At 42.2% G+C, this 27,214-nt stretch overlaps 1 protein-coding gene across 6 annotated transcripts in view; it reads left to right on the top strand.

Moving 5' to 3' along the window:
* Nucleotides 1–318: 318 nt before the first annotated feature.
* The window catches only part of SLC71A1 (solute carrier family 71 member 1), a 67,451-nt gene continuing 40,555 nt past the window's right edge, over nt 319–27,214 (top strand). For 2 of the 6 annotated variants that reach the window (XM_068097086.2, XM_078769716.1), the window contains exons 1-2: nt 319–469; nt 21,871–21,966. In XM_068097086.2, coding sequence (XP_067953187.1) covers nt 389–469; nt 21,871–21,966 — 177 coding nt within the window. In that variant the 5' untranslated portion in view covers nt 319–388. Of the gene's footprint in view, nt 512–21,870; nt 21,967–27,214 lie in introns of all 6 variants that reach the window. The other 4 variants (XM_068097068.2, XM_068097072.2, XM_068097080.2 and 1 more) reach the window with 4 other exon arrangements.

Genomic DNA, 27,214 nt, shown 5'->3' on the forward strand with positions numbered 1-27,214 from the left:
CAGAAGACCAGTGATCCAGTTTTATTCAGATCAGAGGTTTATACTTACACAGGAATCTATTATGATAATTATATCGAATTATTATGCGTCAAGCGGTTGAGTTTAATTCACGTTTAAATTCGTTTCCGCTAATATTGCGTAATTCCGGTGGCTAAAAGAAACGATTCCTCCAATGAACATTGTATTGACACTCAATATAAAAGTATACTCTGAGATGATATTCAATGACATGTTAGCAGCGTTGAGATGAAAAGCTGCTCGAATAATTATTGGTGATGTGAAACAACAACAACAATCATGACGTCTGACGCGCTTGCATGATGTGACGTCACATGCGGGAAGGACGCTTCCGGAGCGCTTTGCGGCCTGTCGGAGGCAGAATGCCGTAATGATGCCAGCTAAAAAGAAGAAAAGGGTCATCCGGAGCATCATGCTGGCCAAGAAACTCATCATTAAAGACGGCGGCACGGTGGGGCGGGTAGCGGCTCCTGAGCGATCGGAGGTGGTTCAGGTTCGGGGTTTGCGGGCGGAGAATGGGGGTTTGCTTGTTGAAGTTGATGTTCGACATGCGCCTGAGGCTGCTTACACTTTCAGCTGAGAGTTAGATGAAAAATCGAGGCGAATAGAAATGTTGTACTTCCTCAGTTCTTGTAGTTTATTTCCAATTTTGGATTAGGGTTGATCAACACGTACGTACTTTGTGGACGGAGATCCGAGGATGCGCGAACATTCCCTTTCCATTCTACCTTCGCCACCGAAGGTGGATGGAGGTTATGTTTTCACCCCTGTCTGTCTGTCGTTTGTGAACGAGATGTCTCAAAACGTTGTGGACGGATTCGGACGAAATTTAGCAGAGATGTAGCGAATGTGACAAGGACGAAATGATTAGATTTTGGTGAAGATCCGGATTCGGATCCGGCTACTCGAATTTTTAAAGTCATTCTTCACCATTGGGAGAAAGGGCCAAAAACGATACATAGCAGGATATCTCAAAAAGTTGTGGGCGGATTTGGACGAAACTTGGTGGACCAGTTGGATGTCTGACAAGGACGATTCTATTAGATTTTGGTGAAGATCTGAATATGGATTCGGATATGAGAATTATTTAATTTTTAAAGTGATTCTTCACCATTGGCATTGCATTGGGAGATAGGGCCAAAAACGATACATAGCGGGATATCTCAAAAGGTTGTGTACGGATTCGGACGAAACTTGGTGGACCGGTTGGGTGTCTGACAAGGACGATTCGATTAGATTTTGGTGAAGATCTGAATATGGATTCGGATATGAGGATTATTTAATTTTTTACGTGAATCTTCACCATTGGGAGAAAGGGCCAAAAACGATACATAGCAGGATATCTCAAAAAGTTATTGATAGATTTGGACGAAACGTGTTGGACAGGTTGTGTGTGTGACAAGGAAGAATCGATTCAATTTTGGTGAAGGTCCGGATCCAGATCCAGCTAGTACAATTTTTAAAGTGATTCTTCACCATTTAGCGATATGGCCACCCAGGCGGAGGTTTGCTCTCTACTGATTCCAGTTTGCGTTCGACTGTCTGATTGCTGCTTGGCAGGAGGGAGTATATTGCATCACGCAGATGCAGATCCCTGTCCCTCAGATGGACGTCAATCTGTCCATATACTCGCATTAACCGGTGGACATTAAGGATCCCACGCTGTCTGTCTTTCAATGAAGAGTAGACGAGTTATCACCGGCACCCTGACCAAATTCCTGCCCGAATATACAGGGGGCACTGCATCGGCGGCACAGCTCCCATCGATCATGCTCCTACCAGCCATGTGCTTCATTCTTGAGAAGAGGAGGGATACAAAAGCTTGATGGTTTAATGGAGGCATCCTTTCATGATGTTTTGGACCCCATTTTGTTTATTGTCACATGACACGAAGCCATCACCTGTGTAGTGCTTGGTGGGTGTTGCACTCTCCCAGCACAATTTGGCACTAGCTCACCGTCTATCGTGGGATTATTTGAAAGTGATAAATAATGAAACTATTTGCAATCCGTGTAATCACCTTTATTGGTACCTTTGCCACCTAGGGTGGACGGAGGTTATGTTTTCACCCCAGTCTGTTTGTCTGTCTGTCTGTGTGAACAGGTTATCTCAAAAAGTTGTGGACGGATTCTAACGAAACTTGGTGGACGGGTTGGGTGTGTGACAATGAAGAAATGATTAGATTTTGGTGAAAATTCGGATCCGGAAATGGATCTGAGAATTTAATTGATTCTTCCCTATTAGTCAGGGCCCTTAGGGATATTTTGGTTCAAATTCTTCCAAAAGCATCAAATTTGGCGCAGATGTTGCCCATGCCATACTCTTTCGATTTTTGACGGGCGCCAAGGGCGGTATGATCCGGGGACCATACCGGTCCATCCCGCCATGTCACCTGACCTATGACGTCATAATTAGGATATGCATCCAATCACATGGCGTACTATAAGTGGTCAAAGTTCAAAATGAATCGATCGAAAAATGAAGGCAGGGATCCATTTTTAAGGTTTTCATAAAATCCAATATGGCCGCCAGGTCACATGACCTATGACGTCATATTTATGACATGTATACAATCATGTATACATGAACCTGGATCATGATCGCACAAAAATTAAACACAAGGATATGGCATACAGTTCATAAAACATCAAAATCCGTACCTTTGTAATTAGACTGATGAACTGCATATGCCTGAAAATTAGGAAATAGACATGTAAATATTTCCTCTAATTGTCAAAAATAAGGTCAGAGTTCGATTACCCAACCCAGAAACATAAAATGGTGAACCTCGCGTAAATCTTGACAAAAAACTCAAAAACCGACATGTTTGACTCAAAAATGACCTTTAAGATGACCTTGAGGGTTGACCTTGACCTCGAATCATCAAAATAACATCATAGTTGGATTCCTCGACCTCGAAAACCCCTGAAAAGTGGTATCATACATGATTCCAACCCTTTTGGTTATTTAACTGATTTTCCTCTAATCCGGGTGGCGGCCATTTAGTATTTCGCCAATATGGGCCCCCCCGGGGGGGGGGGCGCCCGTCTTGGCGCCCGTCAAAAATCGAAAGAGTATGGCATGGGCAACATCTGCGCCAAATTTGGTGCTTTTGGAAGAATTTGAACCAAACGGCCCCAAAATATCCCTAAGGGCCCTGACTATATTGAGAGATAGGGCAAAAAACTATATATAGCACGATGTAAAAAATTTTTATGGACGGATTCGGACAAAAAAATAGCTATGAAATTTATGAACTCAAAAAGTTATGAAAATTTGGTGGATGAGTTGGGTTTGTGATGCAAACAAGCCAATTAGATTTTGGTTAAAGGGACACAATCATGACATTTATTGAAGAGATATCTGTTAGACTTTAGAGGATGATATCCCTAACCGATTAGCATGAAAATAAAAAGGTTTGGGAGAATAATAAGCCAGATGATCATGTTTTAAAATCGGACTATTTTCACTTCCGTTATGCAAATGAGCTACGTCCTTCGATTAGTGTGACGTCACGAGCGCACAACTCATTGACAGACGCGTGCGTATGTGTTTCATCACAAATTATTGTGGCGTTCAAAATACCAATGTGCCAAGATTTTAACTGTTCCATTCAAGACACGGGCGAGAGTTACATGTTGATTTCAAGCTAGGCCGAAGTGAGCCAAGCTCAGAGCTTACCCTCGAGTAATTATCTATATTTCTAGAATATTAGCAGAGTGTACCTGTCGCTTCGCTGACGGACCAATTAGTCGTCCTGTTTGCCATGGAATGCCATATTGGTTCACTGTGTCTGTATTGAGTCCGTAGGCCAATGATAATTATCATTGATTATAATGAGTCCCTAGATCATTATAACTGGACCTCATATGGGAATATATCTTGTTTATTGAAGTTCCCTCAAGTCTATAATTGGTTGGTGGCTCATTATGGCTTCGTTTGTAATATGCCTCGACGGCAGTTTGCATTCTCGTAAGATAGCCGCTCAATCCCCCTGGAGCGAGCCAGAGATCCCTCACATCGTAGATGATGTGCTGTTGCCTTTGTGAAGTGCGGTCTTCCATAATGTTATTGTTCTGCACAAACTGGCCCGCAGCATGGCGACTCAAGTTTGGCTGCTTCACGGCCTCAACTGACTGTCGTATAGTTTAGGTTTGTTTACCCACCTAATTTTTAGCTCACCCGGAACGTAACTGGACAAATTCTAACGAAACTACTCTGAACTACTCTGAACAGTGTGGGTATTCAATTTGCCGACCTCAGAAGGATGACAGGCTGAGTTAACCCCCCTGGCGTTAATTCAACGATCGACAGGGATTCAAACTCAGGATCCTAGGATCCCAAGCCAGCACCCTAACCGCTAAGCCAACACCCGGCTTAATGTATGTATCAACTTGATGTGGAACCAATATTATTATCTGACATCTGCAGTGATGAACCATCGTTCCATTCGACCGGGAGATTTAACCATCATAATTAGCGATATTAGAGCGAAGAGAATCCTAATTGGACTGATAAAGCTCATGTTCAATACGATCCTAGAATTATGGTGTGGTGCGGTACTCATGGTGATGTTCTGTTGGGCACCTACTTTTTTGAAAATAATGTTTCCCGCACTAGCTACTTCGGTATGTTACTAGAGGTTTTGGTTCCTTATTTATCATTCCAAGAGGTATGCTTTTCGCACAAATGAGAAAAGTGTGGTTTTAACAGGATGGAGGCATTGCCACATTTTGCCGCTATTTGTTCAAAACTCGAGATGAAACCATGCCTTTGAGGTTGATAAGACGCTGTGGTGGAATGATGCGGTATAATGGCCCCCATGTAGTCCAGATCTAACGTTACCAGACTTGTTCCTATGGGGACACCTGAAAATCCGTGGTTTATAGCATGAGACCAAGCAGTATAGCAGAGCTCAAGTAAAACAATGAGCAGGAATGTGCTGACATCCATCATTCCTTCTTAAGAAGCGTTCAGAGAAACGTACGTGTAATAATTGTTATGTGTACTGTGTATGCAAAATATTGGTATATGCATTCTAAACCCCTCATAGTTATCCTTTACAACACTTTATTTTTTTTATGAGGCTGAGGTGGGCTTTCATAAATCGATTATAGCAGTGATAAACACCTTATTATGATTTGGATCATATTAATGCTGCTCTACGAGTATGCTGGGCTGGTAGGATGGCCTCAGCCCTAGAGGTACACACACTCACCTTTAAGCTGTCTAGTCTGCGTTTAAATCCCAACCCAGCTATAAACTCATTCTGGTGTTTCACAGGCAGGGTGATTCATCAATGTGTGGGCCGTCCCTTAGATGGACGTTAAACGAGCGTCCCGTCTCCCATCAGTAGTTGCTTGACGTTAAAGATCCCACGTCGTCGTTCACGAAGAGTAGGCGAGCTATCACTGGCACTCTGAACAAATTACAAACTTCTGCCCTAACTACTGCTGGGAAGGCAATGGCAAACCACCCAGTTCAGTATAACTCTTGGCAAGAAACTGCTTCGCAGCACCGACACTCTGTAAGAGTATACAACATACAACAACATGCATTTTAAAGGCCATTTTCCCTGCTAGAGCGGGGGTTAGCCTTGCGGTCCCCATGACAATCTTCTCCATTTTGCCCTATTTTCTGCATCTCTCCTTGTTAACCCCCTTGCCCGCATTTCTTCTTCCACCATCTTTAGCCAAGTCTTTCTCGGTCTTCCCCGTCTTCTACTTCCTTCTACATTCATTTCCATCACTCTTCTCAACCAGTCACTTTCATTCTGTGTAATGAACTTACAGAACTTACAGGAATGAACTTACAGTTCTTCTGTAAGAGTATGATACATCAGAATCAGAACAGGAGTATGCCGTTACCTTTGGTTTGTGGCTACCTCCCTAGACTGTGGACAAGTACCTTCAAAGCTACATTCTGGCAGTGAAAAGTGAGCATGAACCTCTACATTTAGTCAGACCCTGCCATGACTTGTTTCCTTGAATGGGCAAACTAATATTTTCACTTGAAGTTGCTGCTTTACAGATCAGCTGCTGTTTGATACCTCTGGTGTTATCCTGTATGGCATAATAGATGCTCTTTGCCACATCAGACAAAAATCTTGCCAGCGAGTCCTTTTATTCTCTGCCAACCTGAATGCCACATTGTCTTCTTTGTCCTTCACCATGAATACTGTTGGTGATATTTGGAGATAACCGCATCCGTTGTTGAGACCACAGCTGTTAACTTCCTGATGTAAAAGCCGTTGGATTCACCATCACACAAGGAACGGTGTGGGATAATTATGCGAGCTGCAGTCTGTTCGTTGTGATGTAGTCTGTAGAGTCGACGGATAAGCACCAGGTGTTCATGTAAACAGCAACGGGACAAAGGGTGCTTGCCATTCGACACAGATGTATTGTGCGGAGTGTGAGCCATATGGTCTATTTGCACAAAGTCTGCTCAAGGGTTTCTGACAGTCATGATATGGTGTGCTTCAAATCCTAACATTAAAATAGTTTCCTTTTTCTAATTGGTATATTTAAGTCTTGAACTTACAACTACAGGTTCTTCTGTGATTGAAATAAAGTTCTCCATCTCGATCTGAGAAGGCACTCTATTTCTCAATTATCTGATAGAACAACATGAGAATATGAAGGAAAACCCTGATCGATGGCGACCCATAAATCCTGATCGACGGCGACCCATAAACCCTGATCGACAGTGACCCATAAACCCTGATCGACAGTGACCCATAAACCCTGATCGACAGCGACCCATAAACCCTGATCGGTGTCCCATAAACCCTGATCGGCGACCCATAAACCCTGATCGGCAACCCATAAACCCTGATCGATGGCAGTTGAGAGTGGGGGAAAACACCATCAGCAGAGTTGAAGGCCAAGACCGAGCCAGACTTGGAAAAACGATGGGTGTGGGGAGGAATGGGGTGGACAAGATGGATACAGAAGGAAAGTTGAAATTTGGAAGGAGGAGTGATTGCGGGGAAGAAAGTATTTTCTTTTTATGTTTTGGGGGTTGTGTGGGTGTAAATATAGTAGACAAGGGTTTCTCGAGGAATATGTGCGACTTTCGGTGGCTTTGGGCGGACAGATGTAGCCTGGATGCCAGACAGTATCATAGACTTAAAAGATATCCACAGAGATGGCCCTAACCTCTTGCTTGTGGTTTTGGGCATCCATCCACAGCTTTGTCAGAAGGGGTAACATATCCGATGAGGAGGGGGTTGGGGGGGGGGGGCGGGAGAGGTATTAAACACATGGACACTGCTAGGACTTCCAGGAAAGAAGTTGGTATTTCAAAAAAGGGGATCTGGCGTGAATTAACGGGGGTAGAAAAGATCAAAGTTTTGGATGGGGGAAGATAAGAGATGGTGGTGAACAGCTGTTTTAAAGACCTGGAGGGAGGAGTGGGATTGAAGAGAATGAGGGAGTTTGTTCCAGAGGTGGGAGTAAAGAGGAATGAAGGAGTGAAGGTGAGCAGAGAGTCTTGATTTTGGCAGTTTAACCATAAGAGGGTTGCAGGCAGATCTTGTGCGACCTGTAGGAATATTTGGAGGACAGAGCACAGATAGAGTTGGGGGGTGCAAGGCCGGAGAGGAGTCGGTAGAAAACAGAAAGACCACCTACCTGCCTGCGGTGAATGGGTGAAAGGCCCTCACAATCGGCTTCATCGCGGGAGATTCCAATGATTCTGAAAGCTTTGGTTTCAACAGCGTGAAGCCGAGCTAGGTGTGAGGCAGGAGCACCAGCCCAGAGGGGAGAGCAGTATTCCATTGAGCTGCGGATGAAAGCCTTGTATGTGGTGAGGAGCTCAAGTGTGCCAAGGAAGTACTTCACATGACGGAGGATGCCCAGTGACTGGCTTTGGAGGCCAGATTTTGGAGGATTCGGACCGGAACCAAAATCTAATCGACTTGTTCTTGTCACCGAACGAACTCATCCACCTAGTTTTGTCATAATTGGTCTAAACTTTTTGAAATATCATGTTGTATGTCGTTATTGGTTATTGGCTCAATGGCGAATAATTATTTAAAAAAAAAAAAAAATTCTCATATCGGGATCTGTATTTGGATCTTCACCAAAATCGAACCAATTATTCCTCGTCACATATCCAATCCGTCCTCAACTTTTTTGAGATATCATATATCATTTTTGGCCCCATCTCTCAATGAGTGAAGAAACAAAATTATAGTAGGCAGATCTGGATCTTCACCAATATCTAATCAACTCGTCCTTGTCACATACCCAACCTGTCTAGCACATTTCGTTCAAATCCATCCACAACGTTTTTGAGATTGTTCACAGACAGACAGACAAACAGACAGGGGTGAAAACATAACCTCCTTCCACCTTCGGTGGTGGATGTATCCTTCTAATGTAAAGATTTCATTTTGATTTATGACTTCTCAATCCCTTCAAACCACATTGTGTTGCACAAAACACCATTTTGGGGAATTTGTGGTTAACGTTGTCTGTGCGGAGCCATCAAGTGAAGCAAACGTTCCTTGCTCGATTGAAAAGTAGTTTGATAAAATTAGCAACTTTTTATCTTTAATTCCACGACTTTTTGTGCAACAGTTTTCACCAATTTTTCCAACAACCCAAAATATTTTCAGTTCGACCTTCAAACGTAACAATTGATATTATTCTATTTTTATTCTTCTGTAACAGGAAGCGTGTTTTTCACACAGCCATCATACTCTCACGCCATTGTTAGCTTATTGCTTGTTTGCTTGACTACTGTCAGGTACATGTATATAGCCAAAGCTGAAAAGTCTTAGCTTTTTGTCGACAAATTGCAGTTGATGAAATGTTGTTATAACATTTCTTTTTTGTATACATGATAGAGGCTCATGGAAGAGCTAGATCAGAATGGAAGGGAACAAAATGGAAAAGGGGAAACGAGCCGAGTGAAAGCGAGAGCAGAAGCAAGTGTGAGAGTGAGATCAAGGGAAGAGGACACGTGGGTATGCACTTGGGATTGATTAATTTATTTGAGAACCTTGTCACCTTTAGGAACCATTTGTGCAAACGTAAATGTTTTTTTGTTTTTTTTAAACCCAACTAAGCACTTGTTACCTCCACCACCGAAGGTGAATGTACGTTATGTTTTTACCCCTGTATGTCTGTTTGTGAACAATATATATCAAAAAGTTGTGGACAGATTCGGACGAAATTTGGTGAAGAGGTTAGGTGTGTGATAAGGACGAATTGATTCGATTTTGGTGAAAATCAGGAACAGGATACTAGAATTCTTTCAGTGATTCTTCAACATTGAAAGATAGGAGGAAAAACTATATATAGCAGGATATTTCAAAAAGTTGTCGACAGATTATGTCAATTTGGTGGATGGTTTGGGTGGGTATAAGAACAAACCGATTAGATTTTGGTTCAGGTACGGATGCAGATCTGGCCTTTTGGTGGGATACTAAACGGCACTTGCTAGAGCGCATACATCTGCCAGGCTGAGTAGTTTACATGTTGTATCCCACTGATAGGCCGGATCTGCATTCGGACAAGAACCAAAATCTAATCGGCTTGTTCTTGTCACCTAACCAACTCATCCACCAAGTTTAGTCATAATCCGTCCATAACTTTTTGAGATATCCTGCTATGTATATGTTTTAGCCCTATCACTCAATGGTGAAGAATCAATTTAAAAATTAAATAACCCTCGTATCCGAATCCATATTCAGATATTCACCAAAATCGAATCGAATCGTCCTTGTCTCACACACACAACCTCTCCACCAAGTTTCGTCCAAATCTGTCCATAACGTTTTGAGATATATCCTGCTATGTATCGATATATCCTTTTTGAGATATATTTGAGATATATCCTGCTATATCCTGCTATGTATCGTTTGTGGCTCTATCTCCCAATGGTGAAGAATCACTTTAAAAATTCTAGTAGCCGGATCCAAATGCGGATCTTCACCAAAATGTAATCATTTCATTCTTTTCACATACACTACCTCTTTGCCAAATTTCGTCCGAATCCATCCACAACGTTTTGAGATATCTTGTTCACAGACAGACAGACAGGCAAACAGAAAGACAAACAAACAGCCAGGGGTCAAAACATAACCTCCATTCATCTTCGGTGGTGCAGGTAATTATAACCCGATTTTCAGTCGGTTAATAAATAGATTCACTGAACTTTGGCACTTGTGGCATCGTCTTTCTTAACAAATCCCCTGCCTAGATGTACATTGTACAACTTACTTGACTTCCATCGAAATTATTCGTGCATATCTTTTTTTAATCTCCAATGATGTTTATCAGGAGAAAAAAAAAAACTTTCTTTTTCAATCTCTAAGATTTTTCGTCACCTCTCTTTTGATCACTTTGTGTAAATGTACCTGGATACCATTTTCCATTTCACTTCAGGTTCCATTAAATTATGCCGTTGTGCCAGTGGGGCTCTGATGGGCCAATGAACTTGATGGATGTTGATGCTTTGTTTTCCTATGAGTATTGTCCTTGGGAATTTTGTACTTCGGGCGAATAGAGCCTCATCTCGTGTCTCTTTGTGATCATGATAATATTGTAAGCGCATTCTGCATTTAAGGACAGAATGCAGTTGGTCTCGGAATGAAATATTTGGCGAGCGTGAAGGTTATAGCTGAGAGTGTGCTGGCTCTCTGATTAAGTGGGTTGATGGCATTGCTCTCTGTGCACAATGTTTATGAGTCTGTCGCTGGATTTATCCGGCACAGATCATCTAGAGCCACAGTTGTTCGCCAGAACACTGAGCCAGAATAATTCTAATTGATTCAAACATTTACTGAGTGGACTTGGAAGCATCAGCATTGTTTGCAATTGATAGTGCTTGTACGTTTGGCAGGTCAAGCGCTGGCAGCGCTGCTGATTGATGACCAGAACATCCCAAACTGATAAAAGTGGTAGGAGCTCTGCCGGGCGGGCAGCGGCTCAGAAGCAAGGTCCGGCTAGGTAGTCTGAATGTGAGATCAATGGAGGGGAGAGGAGGAGGTGAGGTGGTGGAAATGATGCACAGGATGAGGTTAGAAGTCTTGTTGTTGTTGTGGTTGTATTGCCCCAGTCAGTTCTGGTTGAACAGCCCAGCGGCACGGAGACAGCCGATAAATCTCACCGAAGTGACCCAGAGATCCACCACATCCACTACATCCACTACATTGTGCTCTTGCCTACATTACGTCAGGACCGTGCAGTCTTCCATGATATGTTTTATTGTGTGTCGAGCTGCCTGGCAGTGGTTGCAGGTGTTGTCATTGGTGTCGTTGAGTCTATGTTTGTCATGTAAAACATATGGGTGGTGTCCACAACAAAGACGTGAAAGGTGGACACGATCAGAGCTGGGGATTAGTTTCTCTGTCATTGATGGGTGGGGGTTTTGCACCCAAGATACTGTTTGGGTCCACGTGGTTTATTGTGTTTATGGTGATGTGGGTGTGGAGGTGTTTTTTGAAGTTTCCGTTGTTCGGTCGGGGATGTTATGAAGGATGCCATTGTAGTGTCTTTGTGGTGTAGTTTTAATGTGTCCAGGGGCCTGTGGGTGGTTGCATATGTAGTGGCATTGGTGAATGGGGTTGGCATTTGCCGTTGCAAGGAACTGTGCACCTCATGTCAAAGTGGTCTTTGATTTTTAGCATTTTTACTTGTGTGTGTAGGTGCTCGATGGGTGTTGTTAATATGCAACCTGTGATGATGTGAAGGACTTTGCTTTGTATGGTCTGTAGGGTGTTGGGATGTGGGTTTGATAGGCCGGAGGCCCAAGATGAGCTAGCATAGTTGATGACTGATCTAACGTACTGTTTGTATGTTCGTGATGTTGTTTCTTTGTGGTGTCTGAAAACTGTGCCTGTGAGTGCCCTAAGTGTGTTCAGCCTGGGTGTGCATACTTATTAATGTTTGTCATGTGATCTGAGATTGACATGGATGTGTTAAAAGTGACGCAAGTATTTTTGTTTTGTGTGTGTGTGTGAAATAGGGATGCTGTTCAGTGTGAAGTGTGGTGCAGCGCTATGTTAGTGTAATTTATTTGAAGAGTGACTTGATTTTGAAGGGGTTACTTTTAGTCTGATGATGGTGAGCCAGGTTTGTAGGGTGCTGAGGAAGGGTTGGAGCTGTGCTGTGGTGGTGATGATGTTGCTACGAGTAGAGGTGAGGATTATATCGTCCCTCCTCCCGTACCTACAGCATGTCCTTTCTCTGTGTCTTCAACAAAAATTATTTCCACACATCCGATGATCTTTATCTCCATATGTCCAATTTGTGATTCTTGAGAAGCCCAATTTGCAGAGAGTGTCTGCTCACTATATTAAAATCCCCTTCACATTATTTAATGGTGTCAAATCCCTCCATGTCAGTACCCTCCCCCACAGTACCCTACAAGCCGGACTCCCTCCAAAATAAATAAATAAGGAAATGGGATTCCACAGCTGGGTCGTTTTTTTTTTTTTTTCAAAAATGGGACAGCATAAAATTACTTCTCAGAGTGGATAGCATAAAACAGAGTTGGATTTGTTGATCATGAGGAAGCATCAGTTGTGGAGGATCAAGGACTGTGAAGCGGTGGCAACAGAGCATGTCACCACCCAGTACAAGCCTGTGGTGTTTGTTGTACTTATGCTGAAAAGGAGGGAAGTTGAGAGCAGGGCTCAAAAGATGATAAGGTGGGGGAGTGCAGGGACAGCATTGCAGTTGAGTACAAGGAGAGGATAAGGGCCAGGTATGAATAACGTAGCGAAGAAGCAGAAGGTTTGGATGAGTGGAAGTTGTACAGAGAGGAGGAAATGCAAAACCTGTGTGTGTGGAAGGACATTAGGAAAGGGTGCATCGTTTCAGGATAGAAACCAGCTTTGATGGGCGGAGGAAGTAGTGAAAGTAGTTGGTTAGAAGAAGGAGGCTTTAAAAGAGGATACAGAAAATCAAGGATAGAGGGGGACAAGCGGATGCGGTCTTGCTGTACCGGTATAGGCAAAATATGAAAGCATCAGGGAGAGCTGTGGATAAGGAGAGGCATTATATGGAAGAGGAGTTGTACAAGAAGTTGGAATAGGATGGTGGACGAAAATTATATTTAAATTCAATTCTGGAGGATTGGAGGATGAGGCTAATTGTGCTGGTATGGAAGAGGGTGGGCGATGTCTGAGATCTGAAGAAGTACAGAGGTATTTCACTCATAAGTCATGTCATGAAGGTACTATGAGAGGTTTCTGGATGGGAGTGGTAGGGTGGTCTAAAAATATGAAAATTGGATTTTCATTTCTCCACAAGCCTGCCCCTATTCCTATTGAAGAAAGTAGTTTGTGGTGAAAATTTGAGCTTGATTGGGCAATATTTAGAGGTTGCTCAAAATGTTGACAAATTTTAATGAATAATAAGATACAGAATTTTTAGCATCATACATCAATTCATAGATAATTATCTGTTTTCAATTACTCAAATTATTTATTATTGTTATTGTTGTTTGTTTGTAAACTAATAAATAATTATGTACAATGTACCATTGTACAATGTACATGTATGTTCAATTGTTCATTGTTCAATGTTCATTCATCTATCTATAATTCCACTAATCTCTGTGTGTTTGTTTGTACGTTTGTACGTTTGTACGTTTGCACGTTTGTACGTTTGTTTGTCTGTGACCGCTGTTTCTCGACAACCACGGGTCCGATATACTTTAAACTTGCCAGGTATATTGCTGGGGACCCGAGGATGTGCCTTTTCAAGGTTTCATATTAATCGGACAATTACTTACCGAGCTATGTCCAAAAAACGATTCAACCAATCAGAGAGCAGCGAGCTATCGCGTGTGCCGAACGTGGCGGACACACTCTGCCTCGGATGGCACATTTGAGAGCGTATTCATTTATTTCACGTTTGCAAACTATGTTGGCGCTATGTTGGCGTTAAACTATGTTTTAAAACTAATAAAAACCATTTCATGTAAATAGAGGGGGGGGGGGGGATTGTCACTGTACTCGCACGAGCAGATGGCGGAAGTGCCTGACCGCCAAGTGAAGTCCGAGCAACTCGCGGTCGAAGGTACTGTAACGGCGTTCGGGCGGGCGAAGCTGCCGGCTAAAGAACGCCAGCGGTTGCCAAGCTCCGTTTTAAAACTAATTAAAACCCCGGGGGGATTGTCACTGTACTCGCAAGCCGTTCGCCGTTCGCTTTGGCGTTGCGAATGGACCAAAACATTTCATGGACCAAACCATTTCATGTAAAGCGTTCGCCGTTCGCTTTGGCGTTGCGAATGGACCAAAACATTTCATGAACCAAACCATTTCATGTAAATAGAGGGGGGGGATATAATTTTAGATATATATATAGTACGGGCATGCCCTAGTCTATCTATAATTCCAGTAATCTCTGTGTGTCTGTGTGTGTGTCTGTGTGTTTGTCTGTGACCGCTGTTTCGCGACAATTACCGGTCCGATATACTTGCAACTTGCCAGGTATATTGCTGGGGACCCGAGGATGTGCCTTTTCAAGGTTTCATATTAATCGGACAAGTAGTTACCGAGCTATGGCGATTTCTTTACCAAACTCCGCAAGCCGTTCGCTTTGGACCAAACCATTGCATGTAAATAGAGGGGGGGGATTGTCACCGTACTCGCAAGCCGTTCGCTTTGGACCAAACCATTTCATGTAAATAGAGGGGGGGATTGTCACCGTACTCGCAAGCCGTTCGCTTTGGACCAAACCATTTCATGTAAATAGAGGGGGGGGATATAATTTTAGATATATATATAGTACGGGCATGCCCTAGTATAGTCAAATTAAGATTAAAAACAAAACAGTAGATTAAACATTCATGTATTAATTTGCCAATAAATCATTTATCGGAAAAAATAAATCATCCATCAGAAAATATAAAATATCTATCAGAGACGATAAAACAAATCTATCAGAACAATTAAAACAAAGTAAACATCAGAATACACATAATTTGAATGATTTTACGTAACATTGTTTTCAGAAACTTGTGTTTCAAAACATTGCCTACTTCTTTGACAAGATGGCTTTGGTTGACACTGGAAAGTTTTCACGATGAAGTTTCACAACTCTCAACACAAATTGCTTCTGCTCTTCATTGTTGGTCAGAGTGTCATGGAAAGTTTGGATGAGAGCAACACCTCGCTCAGCACAGTCATTGTTAACCTTCATGCTGCGTATCTTCTTCTCAAGCTCTTGGTATGAGTTGTCTGTGTTCCAGAGGTGTGGCTCCTTTTCCAGAAAACTCAGTGATACTTCTTTGTCAGACTCTGAGATGACAACACCAAATAATTCAAGAGATCGACTTGTGATGTATCTTCATTCTCAAGCCTGATACGCTTTCTGTTCTCCATCACTGCCAAAGTGTTGTCCACAGATCCCATACGTGAACTTGAGGGATCCTCACGCTGCATGATAAGGAATGCTTTGTCTTCTTCATTCGTCATTTTCTCAAGCGCATCATTTGGTGAGATATCGAAGAGGGATTGAAGATCATATTTGAACATCTGCTCCTTCACTCTATAGTTTTCGAATGTCTTGGTTCTATTTTTCTTTACCAGTTTGTAGGCATCATACAACTTCAAAAGTTGGCGCTCACAGGAATCTACTCTCTGCACTGGAATTCGTGCTTTCTCCCAGTATGCACACACAGCTTGTACACTAAGTTTCGCACTTTCACGAACTGTATGGTGTTCTTGTATGTGATGGTACACCATTTTCTGCAATGTGTGTCCTTTGGTTGGTAGTCCCCCACATATTATTTCCTTTTCAGACTTGCCCAGCAACCAAACTGTGGAAGAGCTGCAAGTTTCTGCCATCTGAAAAAAACAGGATAAATTAAAAATGTTATTTTTTGAGCAACCTCTAAATAAGTTCCAATTGACCTCATATTTGGTTCATATGATCTTTACAAACATAGGAACAAGGGCAGCCTTGTGGAGCATGGATTTTTAATAGTATTAAATATTACATATATCTGTGGACCACCCTAATAAGGAAGGAAGAGTATGGAGATGGAGGTCAGCAAAGAGCAACAAGAGTTTGGAAAGGGTAGAAGGGACAACTGATGTGACGTTCAAGCTGAGTCAACATGTGGAGAAGAGGTTGAGGTGCAAGGTGAAATGGCATTGGGATTTGTGGACCAGGAGAAGGCCTCTGACACTGTCCACAGAGGTCACTCCATGACATTGGAGTGCCGGAAGCAGAAGTTAAGTTGGTGGACAAGATGCACAGGGGAATGAAGGGAAGAATTTTTGTCGGTCCTGGAATATTAGAGGAGCTCAGTGTGAACATCGGTTTGAGACAGGGAAGCGCTCTCAGCCCATTTCTGTTTATCATGTTGATGGGGTTGGTAAGCAGAAGGGTGAACATGAAATAAATTCTGCAGAGGATGGTGTATGTGAATGATGTGGATGTTGTGGCTGATAAAGTGGGAAATGCAATATAAATGTCGAAGGAGGTAAGCTTGGACTGAAGATGAGTATGGAGAAGACCAAGGTGATGTTTGTCGGGCAGCAGAGGGAAGAAATGAATATCGGGTTGGAGGGGAGGGAGATCAGACAGGGAAATAGGTTTGAGTATCTGGGGGTGGGAAACAGTGACCGGGATGGTAGGTTAGAGGCAGAGGTGCGGAAGAGGATTCATGTGGGTGCAAATGCGTGGATGAGGGTGGAGTGACGGATGGCAGACAGAAAGATGTCAAGGAAATCGAAGGGGAAATTTCAGGTGTCTTGCTTAACACCAGCCTACCTTTACGGTCTGGAGATGGTGGCGCTGACAGAGAGAACAGAATTTGCAGGTCTGCAAAGAAGGAGGATTGATGAACTTGTGGAGGAGATTGGTGTGCATGTAAGCTTCATGGGAAGATTGGTGAAATGCCGGCTGAGGTTGGTTGTACACTTGGTGTGGATGGGTGAAAGAGAATGGCAAAGAGAGTGTATAGGTTGATGGGACAAGGTAGGAGGAAAAGAGGTATACCACGGTTGAAATGGGAGCATTCTGTGAAGATGATATCAGTAAGGTGGGGATGGTTAGAGAGTGGAGAGAGTTGGCTGAGGACAAAGGGGAATGGAAGGAGTATTGTGGTCAAGGCAGGGTAGGAGATTGGTTCCGTTGGACCTCACCCCTTATAAAGGGAAGAGGAGGAGGACAAGAAGAAGAAGAACTGTGTCCCACATTTTATTCTTAATTTTGATTTTGACACCTCTTTTGTCCATAACCAGTCCCACAAGACAATGACCTTGCAGCAGATAGTTTTTCCATTCACATTTTTTTTTTTTTATGCCTCTGCCGACAGCCACCAGAAGCATTAGGTTTTCGGGTTGTCCGTCCTTCCTCCGTCCGTCTGTCTGTCTGTCTGTCCGTCCGTACGGACTAAACCTCGTTTTTCTCAGTAACACTATGGCCGATTGAGACAAAACTTTCAGGGTAGGAGTGACACCCATGCGGAATGTTTTTATCATAATTGTGACGTCATAGGTCACGTGGTATGGCAGCCATCTTGGAATAAGCGTAATTAATTAAAAAATATTTCTCAGGAACCGCTGAATGGAAATATTTGAAACTTGCCACATTGTCAAGTACTCTCAATGGGGAACAAAGGCATGATAATGATGAAATCATAAGTGAAATGGTATACCAGCCAAAAATGTTTTCATTGAAATCCTTATCCTAAAAATCTGAAATTGTATGCACATCATTGATGACCCATTTGTATTGAAATATAAAATTTATCACATTATAGGTCACATGGTTTGGCAGCCATATGGGATTTAACTTTAAAACTTTTTTAAAATCTTCCCCCAAACCACCAAATCGATTGACTCGAAACTTTACGTGTGCCATTGACTAGGCATGGCGATTAAAAGATGATCACGAAAACATCATTGGTCACATGGTGTGGCAGCCATATTGGATTGAAGAAAAATATTGAATAATTATATCTCTGAAACCACTTACCCTGTTGATGCGAAATTTTACAAATATCATCCAACACGACTGCTGCATATAGATTGAAAATTATGACATCTTAGGTCATGTGATTTGGCAGCCATCTTGGATAGAAAAACGAACCTTATCCGGTCAACGTGAAACTTCACAAACGTGATCCCCTACCCATACATATGCAGAGTGTAAATTTTTAAGGTCATATGTCATGTCATGTGGTGTGGCAGCCATGTTAGCTTGAAAGCCGATATTAAAAAAAATCCCTTCTCTGAAACTGCTTCACCGATCGATGTGAAACCTGTCATGGCTGGTGAAAATGTGATATTTGAAAACAGCTGAAGGGATTTAAATCAAACTTTTTTCTATTTTGGCCAGTGAACGAGGGCATCTACCCATTGTGGGACTATGCGGAGGCATATTGGCGACACAGTAGCATTGCTCTAGTTTCTGCATAATGTACAGTATTTGTATATGAAAATTTTTACCATTTTTTTTGTTTTTTTGTTGTTGGAGTGTTCCCTACTGCTGTTCAGCATTAAAACGTTTGATAGAGGCGTGTTTTCTAGAGTAAAGAAAGCATATAGAAATGTGAGGGCATTTAAAGTGCAATATGCCAGATAAATCTCCCACTGCTCTCTCAATTAATGGTTACAAGGTTGGCTCAGCAATGCACAAAATGGCAAGTGCGAAAAGCACACGGAAGCACTCTCCATGGTATGTATATTGCTGGGAAATGCCAGGCTTGCATCCAGTTAAGTTGATCCCATTGTATTTCAATTGGGTAAATAGGCAAATCAAATTCTCCAGCATGTGGATTTGCATCTGTGTTTGGGCGATTCTATTCACCGTTTCTACACTAAGCTGCGAAACATCATGGGACTCAACATATTTTACCAACAATGGTTAACAGGACTTGCTGTGCAGCCATTTATTATATTTTCTTGGAGGGCCTTCCAATGTCCCAATCACAGCCAAGTTAGTGTAAACAAATAGTGCAATTTTTTTTTTTCCACCAAATGGAAACATCTAAGAAAGAGCAAATGCCTCAGGCAACGTTTAATTTGTGGTTCCCAATAATGTAGTGCCCCACAAACAGCTGCTTTTTGTGATGTTTTTTAAATGTCCAATTCATTCATTTCTGGCCATATGCCAGAGCATGAAATTTAGAGCAGAGCATGAAATTTTTCTGGTGTCAGAACAAAGGCACACCATCGTTATCGGGTTTCTACTCCTTCCTGAATCGCAACATGCATTATCTAATATTATATTACTTAGGCTTGGCAAGATTCAATTTTTATCGGTAAATGTCAATGAACGTCACAATCTGAGAGACAAAAAAAATCCATCGTTAATCGTCAAAACTTATCGAAACATGACATTAAAGTGTAGGTTACAAACTTGTTATAGTTTCGTTAATGTGAGATAAATGCGATAGGTGAAGCAAGTACAATATTTACACCTCTGTGAAAACAGCCGGCAGACTTTTGTGGACTGTGGGCATAGCGCATGTGTGAGGTTACAATTTAAGCATTTGCTCCTACGTTTTTGTGGGTTGTTAAACAGCACTTTAATAATACCAGAGGTAATAATTACTTACATCTTCCTGTAATAATAGCATAATCCTGAAAATGTAAGTCCATAAAATAAATAGTTGACCAGTGGTTGGTCCTTTAACTCACCTGGCTGGTTGCCAAAAGTAGAGTGATGGATGAATTGGAGTAAATATAAGAGCTGGATTTAGAATACACATTTTAGGTCAGGTAGTATTGACATGATGATCACAGTAGTACAACTCACTGCTGTCTATGAGCCTTAGATTTTGAGATATTGCCACTTCTGGTAAAATGATGTCGCATCCTGTTGTGTCAAAATTAGTTGTATTTGATAACGTACATCTCCAAACTACCTATAATTCATAATTTTCAAATTGTATTTCCTCGGTGTAGTCGTTCACATGTGTAAAGTTTCGCATCCATCAGTTGAGCGGCTTCAGAGAAGAAGGTTTTTAAAGGTTTTCTTATGATCCAATATGGCTGCCATACCACATGACTGATGACATCATTGTTAACAGATAATGTTTCCCATGGGAAGTTGATCATAAATTTAAAGTTTCGTCTCGTTCAGTTTAGCGGTTCCTTAGAAGAGAAATTTAAAAGGTTTGCGTTGTCGTGACTGTATCATCACGGAGTTTATCCAGGTCAGAGAACTTCAATAATCACATTTGTAGAACTCCTGACTGCTTATAACAATGGTGATGCTTCCTGGTTGTGATTGGTGTGGCGAAAGACCATGTGTCGCATGTTATATGTACGTATGTCGTATGTCATATAAATATGTGGAAGCTGGCACTTGCTGATTCCAGATATGATCTTGCATTCTCACCAATCACAGAGGCGTATCATTAACCAGTATATAAGCCGAAAGGCTTCAAAATCACCAGGTGGATGGAACCGCAATGTGTTGCCCTGGCGATCCCCGATCTCATCGATAGCTTCGAAAACTCATCGGGCGAAACTCATCGATAGCTTCGCTTTCATCTGCTTGGGGACAGCATTTCGGTGCCCAGCGATGATGTCATGCAGTGCCTGGAGATGGCATAGGAAAGGATCGGTGTGCAATACACGATCCCTCTGCCAAGGGGTTAGTAGTTAAACCACTTGCACTAATCTCTGTGTGGAGGCAAAAATCATATGTCGTGTCCCCATTCTCGCAGGGAGGAGGTGGTGATGTGGGATGAATGACATGGAATTATTTTGGGTCCATGACCTGACCCTCGGTACCCTGAGCAAGTAATGCAACATTTGATGGAGATTGGGCCAGCCTTTTTCGGTTCTATAATAATCAGACATACAAACACACATCTGGAGAATTGCCTTATTTTAGAATAATAAAACTATTAAAAACTTGTACATGTTCCCATTATTGTATGCCTTACCATTTTGGCATCACCGGTGTATACTTTCAATTACAGTTGTTTTGTGGTGCCTGTCAATCACTTTGAGCCAACGGTGATTCCTAGTAAACGCCAAATGTTCTTGCAGCATTTGAAATATTCCCATGTCGTTTTAAATCCCAAATAGTCCATCTACATTACTTGTTTTTGCTGGGTTTAGCCCTTCCGCCCATCCTCACCCCACGACATTGATGAGTCCTGCTCATGAGGCACGCCTAGAAATAAACTGGAAATAGCAAACAGCCTTAACCTGAACGTGGGCCTAATTACTATTCCAACACCTTCCACAAATACTGCCATCAGACTTGAACAATGTGTACCTGGAGTCGTCGAGCTACAAAATGTTTTGCGTTCAATGCAACAGGATACCCATTGTTTGCACCAGCCATGTGATGTAACGCAGGCCACCACACAAATATAAGACTATTGTGAAGTATCTCTTCTATGGTATTCTATGCAAGTATAAGGCCTAATTACCTGCACTGATGCTTGCCTGACGGAGCAATTACTCCCCAAATCTTATCACATAAAGGTTTTATCGCATATTTTCTCTCGACCAATCTTACTCTTTCCTCTTGGGGTGATTTTCATTGTCCTGCTGGATCGATCATGGTCGGATGGTGTTGCCTGTTGTCTTGCACTTTGTGTTGTCTTGTCTTGTACTGTTGTCTTGCAAAAAAAATTATTCTGTCAAATTGGAGATGACTATGACTGTTAAAATCACCGATGGATGTTCCCACTCTTTGATAGCCAATTATTATTCCTTATCAGATCTTCAATACCTCCTTCCTCTGGGAAATAACATTCCAAAGTAGGCTTACAAGTGGAAAAGGGTGTCCTCTAACATTTTGGTCGTATCATTCTACCCTCTCCTGCTTATAGCTAGCTCCCTTTAGATTTGGTGAATTATGATTTAATGTCCCAATGATTGATTTTAACTTTTGTACTGTCATTTCCCAGCCACAGGGAATCGGGCAGCCCAGTGTCTATCATGCTGTCATTGTCATCTTCCTGGAGTTTTTTGCTTGGGGCCTCCTCACAGCTCCAACACTAACGGTGAGTTCAGATGCACGTTGCTTTAAAACAGAGCTGGGCTTCGTACGATTACGTGTGTTGAGACCCTGTGAGAGGTGAAAAACGTATTGCTGTTCCATGCTTTTGAGTAAAGACAACTTTCGTTGCTCAGCTAAATATGGCCTTGAACTATCTGTTGTGCATGTGTGGGAATGACCATCCTGGCAACTTCATTCCGCGTTTGGTGATACTGATTACAACTGAATAATATGATGTTATCAATTATACATGGCAGACAGGAAATTTTTGAAAGCTTTGGTTTTTATTTAATCAATGCAGAAGATTATGCTTGTAAGTCTTTAAATGCATTCTCTCTATGAATAAAGCATTGAATAAAAGCACATTCATCAATAAATGGCAAGCTTGTGCGTGACTTGGAGAGTCCGCTCTGAGTGTGGAAGGTTAGCGGTTTGAAAGCCGGAGAAGTTTTACTATGGCAACCATGGCGAAGAAGGAACTCCTCCTTGATTGCCCCCACTGAATGTGGGGAGAAAAAGAATGTCATAAAGATGATGTCGCTGGTACACAGAGTGCTCTGGGAAGTGACATCACTTCCTCCACTCTCTGTGGCTGTGTTTGTGTGAAAGTAAAATCCGGTGTCATTTCTTGTCTGTGTGTCTGCATGATTTGTGTCACAGTTCCTCCGTGAACCTTTAGAGCCTGTAATACCCCCTCCTCCCTCCACACTTCCCCCCAAAACCCCCAGAGATACTTTTAAGAGGAGTTGGTTGGGTTTTACATGCAGCAATTTGATATCCAATCTACTTTGATCTTCAGCCATATGGAAGATCATGGTCATGAAAAAAAAGGAAGCGGCTGAAAAATACTTTGGAAATTAGTTTACTTAAAAAGATTACCAATCGATACTTCTTTGCTTGTGTGGTGGCAGCATCAGAACCAGAGGTGGTGGCAGAAGTGGTGTAAACCTAGTGTGTTCTTGTTAATATGTGGTGATAGCCAAGTGAATATTTTCCTCCATCAACATAAAGGCAGCTCAGGTTGGTTTTGCAAGGAAATTGCTGTCTGTCATGTTGTCTCACCAACTTTGCACTCGACCCATGTGATCGGTATGTATGCTTCAAATCTAATTGAGGTACCAAAACACCCAGGCCTAAATTGTGAAAGTGATTGGAAACAGTTGGGGTAACTATCATAACAAACAGCCTCTTCAAAAATAAATACTAACCATGTGCTATTTGAACTCAAACGTTCAAAGACAATATTTGGTACCAAAAGCAACGAGCACAATTTCCATTGCATCACCCTTCTGCCAAAGAAAACTACCAATTTTAATTGAGGCCTCCATGATTTTCGCTGTTTTTGCATTTATTGATCTTTAGGTAATGGATCAGCTTTGTTAACACTTATAAGGCTTTAAAAAGTTTGCTGGTTTTGCTTTCGTGTCTTAGTACAACTAAGAGGCCTGTGGAGAAGTGTTTTGATCCAATAAGGGAAATGAATTGCAGAAAATGTGTGGTCAACTGCATATTGTTGGCTTTTGAGGAGTGTTGTTTGGAAAGTTTTTTTGTAATCTGCAAATGTAAATTTTTAAGTTGAGTACAAGATAACCTGTTAATCTCTGTATTATTGAATTGGCCTTTGAGCTTTAAGAGCAGAGAATCGTGTTTCTAAAATCTGCGAGAGCTATCAATCCAATCGCTCTCTTGTTTTGTTTTTTTTTGTTTTTTTTTGCGAGAGTGATTGCTTTTGCTCAAATAAATTGTACGGTCCTTGTGTAGGCCACACCATGGCTTAGCCATTGTACTTCGGGATGCGTAAACATGCGCATTCTCTCCCTTCGTGAGGAAAATTAGTTTGCAAATTGAAAGTACCCACAATATAAACAAGTTTCGTCCAAATCCATCCATAACTTTTTGAGATAGCCTGCTCTGTATCGTTTTTGGCCCTATATCCCAGTGGTGAAGAATCACTTAAAAAAATTAAATAATCCTCATCCGAATCCATATTCAGATATTCACCAAAATCGAATCGAATTGTCCTTGTCAGACACCCAACCGGTCCACCAAGTTTCGTCCAAATCCGTCCACAACTTCTTGTGATATCCTGCTATGTATCGTTTTTGGCCCTATCTCCCAATGGTGAAAAATCACTTTAAAAATTCCAGTAGCCGGATCCGAATCCAGATCTTCACCAAAATCTAAACATTTCGTCGGTGTCACATACGCTACATCTAGCTGACAAATTTCGTCCGAATCCGTCCACAACTTTTTGAGATATTTTGTTCACAAACGGACAGACAGACAGATAAACGGACAGACAGACAGGGGTGAAAACATAACCTCCATCCACCTTTGGTGGCGGAGGTAATAACTGACTGCCGGAAGTGGCAAAGGTGGATTTTCTGTACCAATTTTCGCTAGCGTTCAGTGCCGAACATGATCAATATACATGATTTAACAAGTTTTTCTAAACACTGGAATACAGTTACACAAATACATTCCCAAGCACTCTCCTTAACCTTTAGGGCCCTGACTTAACTTTTGAATCCCCATGTTTGACCGAACTCAGCTTTTCACTGAGCTACTCAAATCACTGATCATGTGAAAAAATTTGAAGGCGTATGAACATGCATGAAGCCTTAAGTATTAATGGTGATCTATATTTCCAGTCATGCACCTCCGAGTGGCAGTTTGCATTGCTGTGAAATCAAAACTCCAATAATTGTGAACTCTCACAGGCAAACGGTTCGAGCACACTCTCGTCCTTATATCCTCCCAAATGACTTATTTGGAGCCTAATTGCATTGTAAAAATGGAGAGGTAACACCTCCATAAATATGTACGAATCATGTCTTGTAGACATACACTCACACGGGATAATAAACAAGAGGGAGAATTGCTTTGCCATGCATGTACACTACTGATGTGATATTTTCACCTCCCTGTGAGTCCAAAGAGGGCATAACTCCCTGTGAAAAAATTGATGAAATGCCATAAAACTCGAACTTGTTCTGTAACTTATCATAACAAAGCCATCTACCAAGTTTAAGTTTAACATGTTAAAGGGTATGGAAAAAAGTCTGGAAACGGGTGGTACAGGCAGACAGACAGAGCAAACCTATAGTCCCCTCCGGTGAAACCGGTAGGGTACTAATAAGCAACCACAACCACTAACTGTAATGCTGTTTGCCAGCAGGGTTAGCTGAAGTACAAGGGAGTATGGAATATAATGATCGTTTTAAGGTCATTTTTCCCCGCAAGAACAGGGGTCAGCCTTGCGGGCCCCATAATAAAAAAATAAAATAAAATAAAATAATAATAATAATAAAGGAGTCTTATATAGCCCCATCAAGCAGAGTAAACTACCCTCATGGCGCTTTACATTATCATGCGAACGCACACACACCGCACACACACACAAACATACACACACACAGACATACACACACACAGACACACCTTCACTGTTGCCCTATTCCTCTCCCTCCCATTCAAAACCCACAGATGTGTACTCCCCCTCCTCCTCCCCTCCCTCCCCCACACATGTACACAGACATACTCTCGATCTCTGTCCCACCTCAAACCAAAGGGAAAACAGGACTTAGACTTTGAAAGACTTGTGAAACAGATAGGTTTTGAGGGAGGTTTTAAAGGCAGGAAGAGAGTCAACATGTCGAACGGAGGAAGGCAAGTCATTCCAGAGCAGAGGTGCAGCAAAGGAAAAGGATTTCTCGCCAAACGACTTGGTGCTGGTGCGCGGCAGCTCTAAGGTCATAGAGTCGTCGCTTGAACGAAGCCGTCGCCAAGGTTCATAGAGAGTGAGCAAATCGGAGAGATAGTGAGGTCCCGTTCCACACAATGATTTATAACATAGTGTGCAAATTTTGTGTTGCACACGAGCAGAGACAGGCAGCCAGTGTAAAGATTCAAGAAGCGGAGTAACATGGTCAGACTTCTTCGCCTTACAGACAAGACGAGCGGCAGAGTTTTGAACCTTTTGTAACTTATCCAAGAGAAACTGAGGGCAGCCAGCATACAAAGAATTGCAATAGTCTAGCCTTGAGAGGACAAGGGCACAGACCAGAGTTAGAGCAGCTTGAGGAGTAAGAAAGTGGCGAATGGATGCGATCTTTCGCAGCTGAAAGTATGCTGATTTGCAAGCTTGAAGTACTTGCTTGGAAAATGTCATGGTACAGTCGAAAACCACACCAAGGTTCTTGGCCGACGAAACAAAGTTTACATCGGTTTCACCAACATGAATATTGGTAGGAAGTGAACATTGTAGAGGACATCTGTGCGATCTTACAATCATAGACTCTGTTTTAGCATCGTTCAGCTGAAGTTTGTTTTGGGTCATCCACGCCTTCACGTCGGCAATACAGCCTTCTAACACTTCAACAGTGGGCACGATTTGTTGAATCGTGCTTCCTTTGTACAGCTGATTGTCGTCCGCAAAGGCGTGGTGATCAACTGAATGTCTGGCAACAAGATCAAATAGAGGCTGAGTGTACAAAAGAAAGAGGATAGGTCCCAGGACTGAGCCCTGGGGAACGCCAAAGGAAAGCGGAGAAGGGGCTGATTTCTGGCCATTGACAACAACTGTTTGCACTCTATCAGTAAGATAGGACATCAGCCAAGAAAGGGGAGTACCAGTTATACCAAATGTGATTTCAAGACGACGAATTAAGACACTATGGTCAATCGTGTCAAAGGTGGCAGACAAGTCCAAAAGAGCAAGAACGGAAACCTTACCACAGTCAAGAGAGGTCAGAAGATCATTGGTTATTCTTAGGAGAGCGGTCTCTGTACTATGGCCTGGTCTATATGCTGACTGGCGAGAATTGAAAAGATTATTTGAAACTAGATGGTCATTCATCTGTGATAGCACAATTCTTTCTGTGATCTTTGACAGGAAAGACAGGTTGGAGATAGGACGGTAATTTTTCATGTCGTTAAGGTCAAGGGTGGGCTTTTTAAGAAGTGGTTTAACAAGAGCTTGTTTAAAGAGAAGTGGAAATGAACCCGTAGTCAGAGAATCATTGATAACTGCAGTAATAAATGGGAGGAGGGTGTCCAAACACTCGATAAACAAATCGGTGGGAAGGGGGTCAAGATCACATGTTTTTGTGTTTGACTTGAGGATTGTACATTTGACAATTTCCTCAGTAACAGGAGTAAATGAACTAAGAGGTCATCTGTGAAAGCAGTGTTCAGCATCATCGAAGGAAAGGAGTGACTGCTTGTCAAGATTGTTTCTTATTGACTGAATT

The sequence above is a fragment of the Myxine glutinosa genome, chromosome 1 (genome assembly GCF_964187855.1).
Source record: "Myxine glutinosa chromosome 1, kmMyxGlut1.1, whole genome shotgun sequence".
In the NCBI taxonomy this organism is placed as follows: Eukaryota; Metazoa; Chordata; class Myxini; order Myxiniformes; family Myxinidae; genus Myxine; species Myxine glutinosa.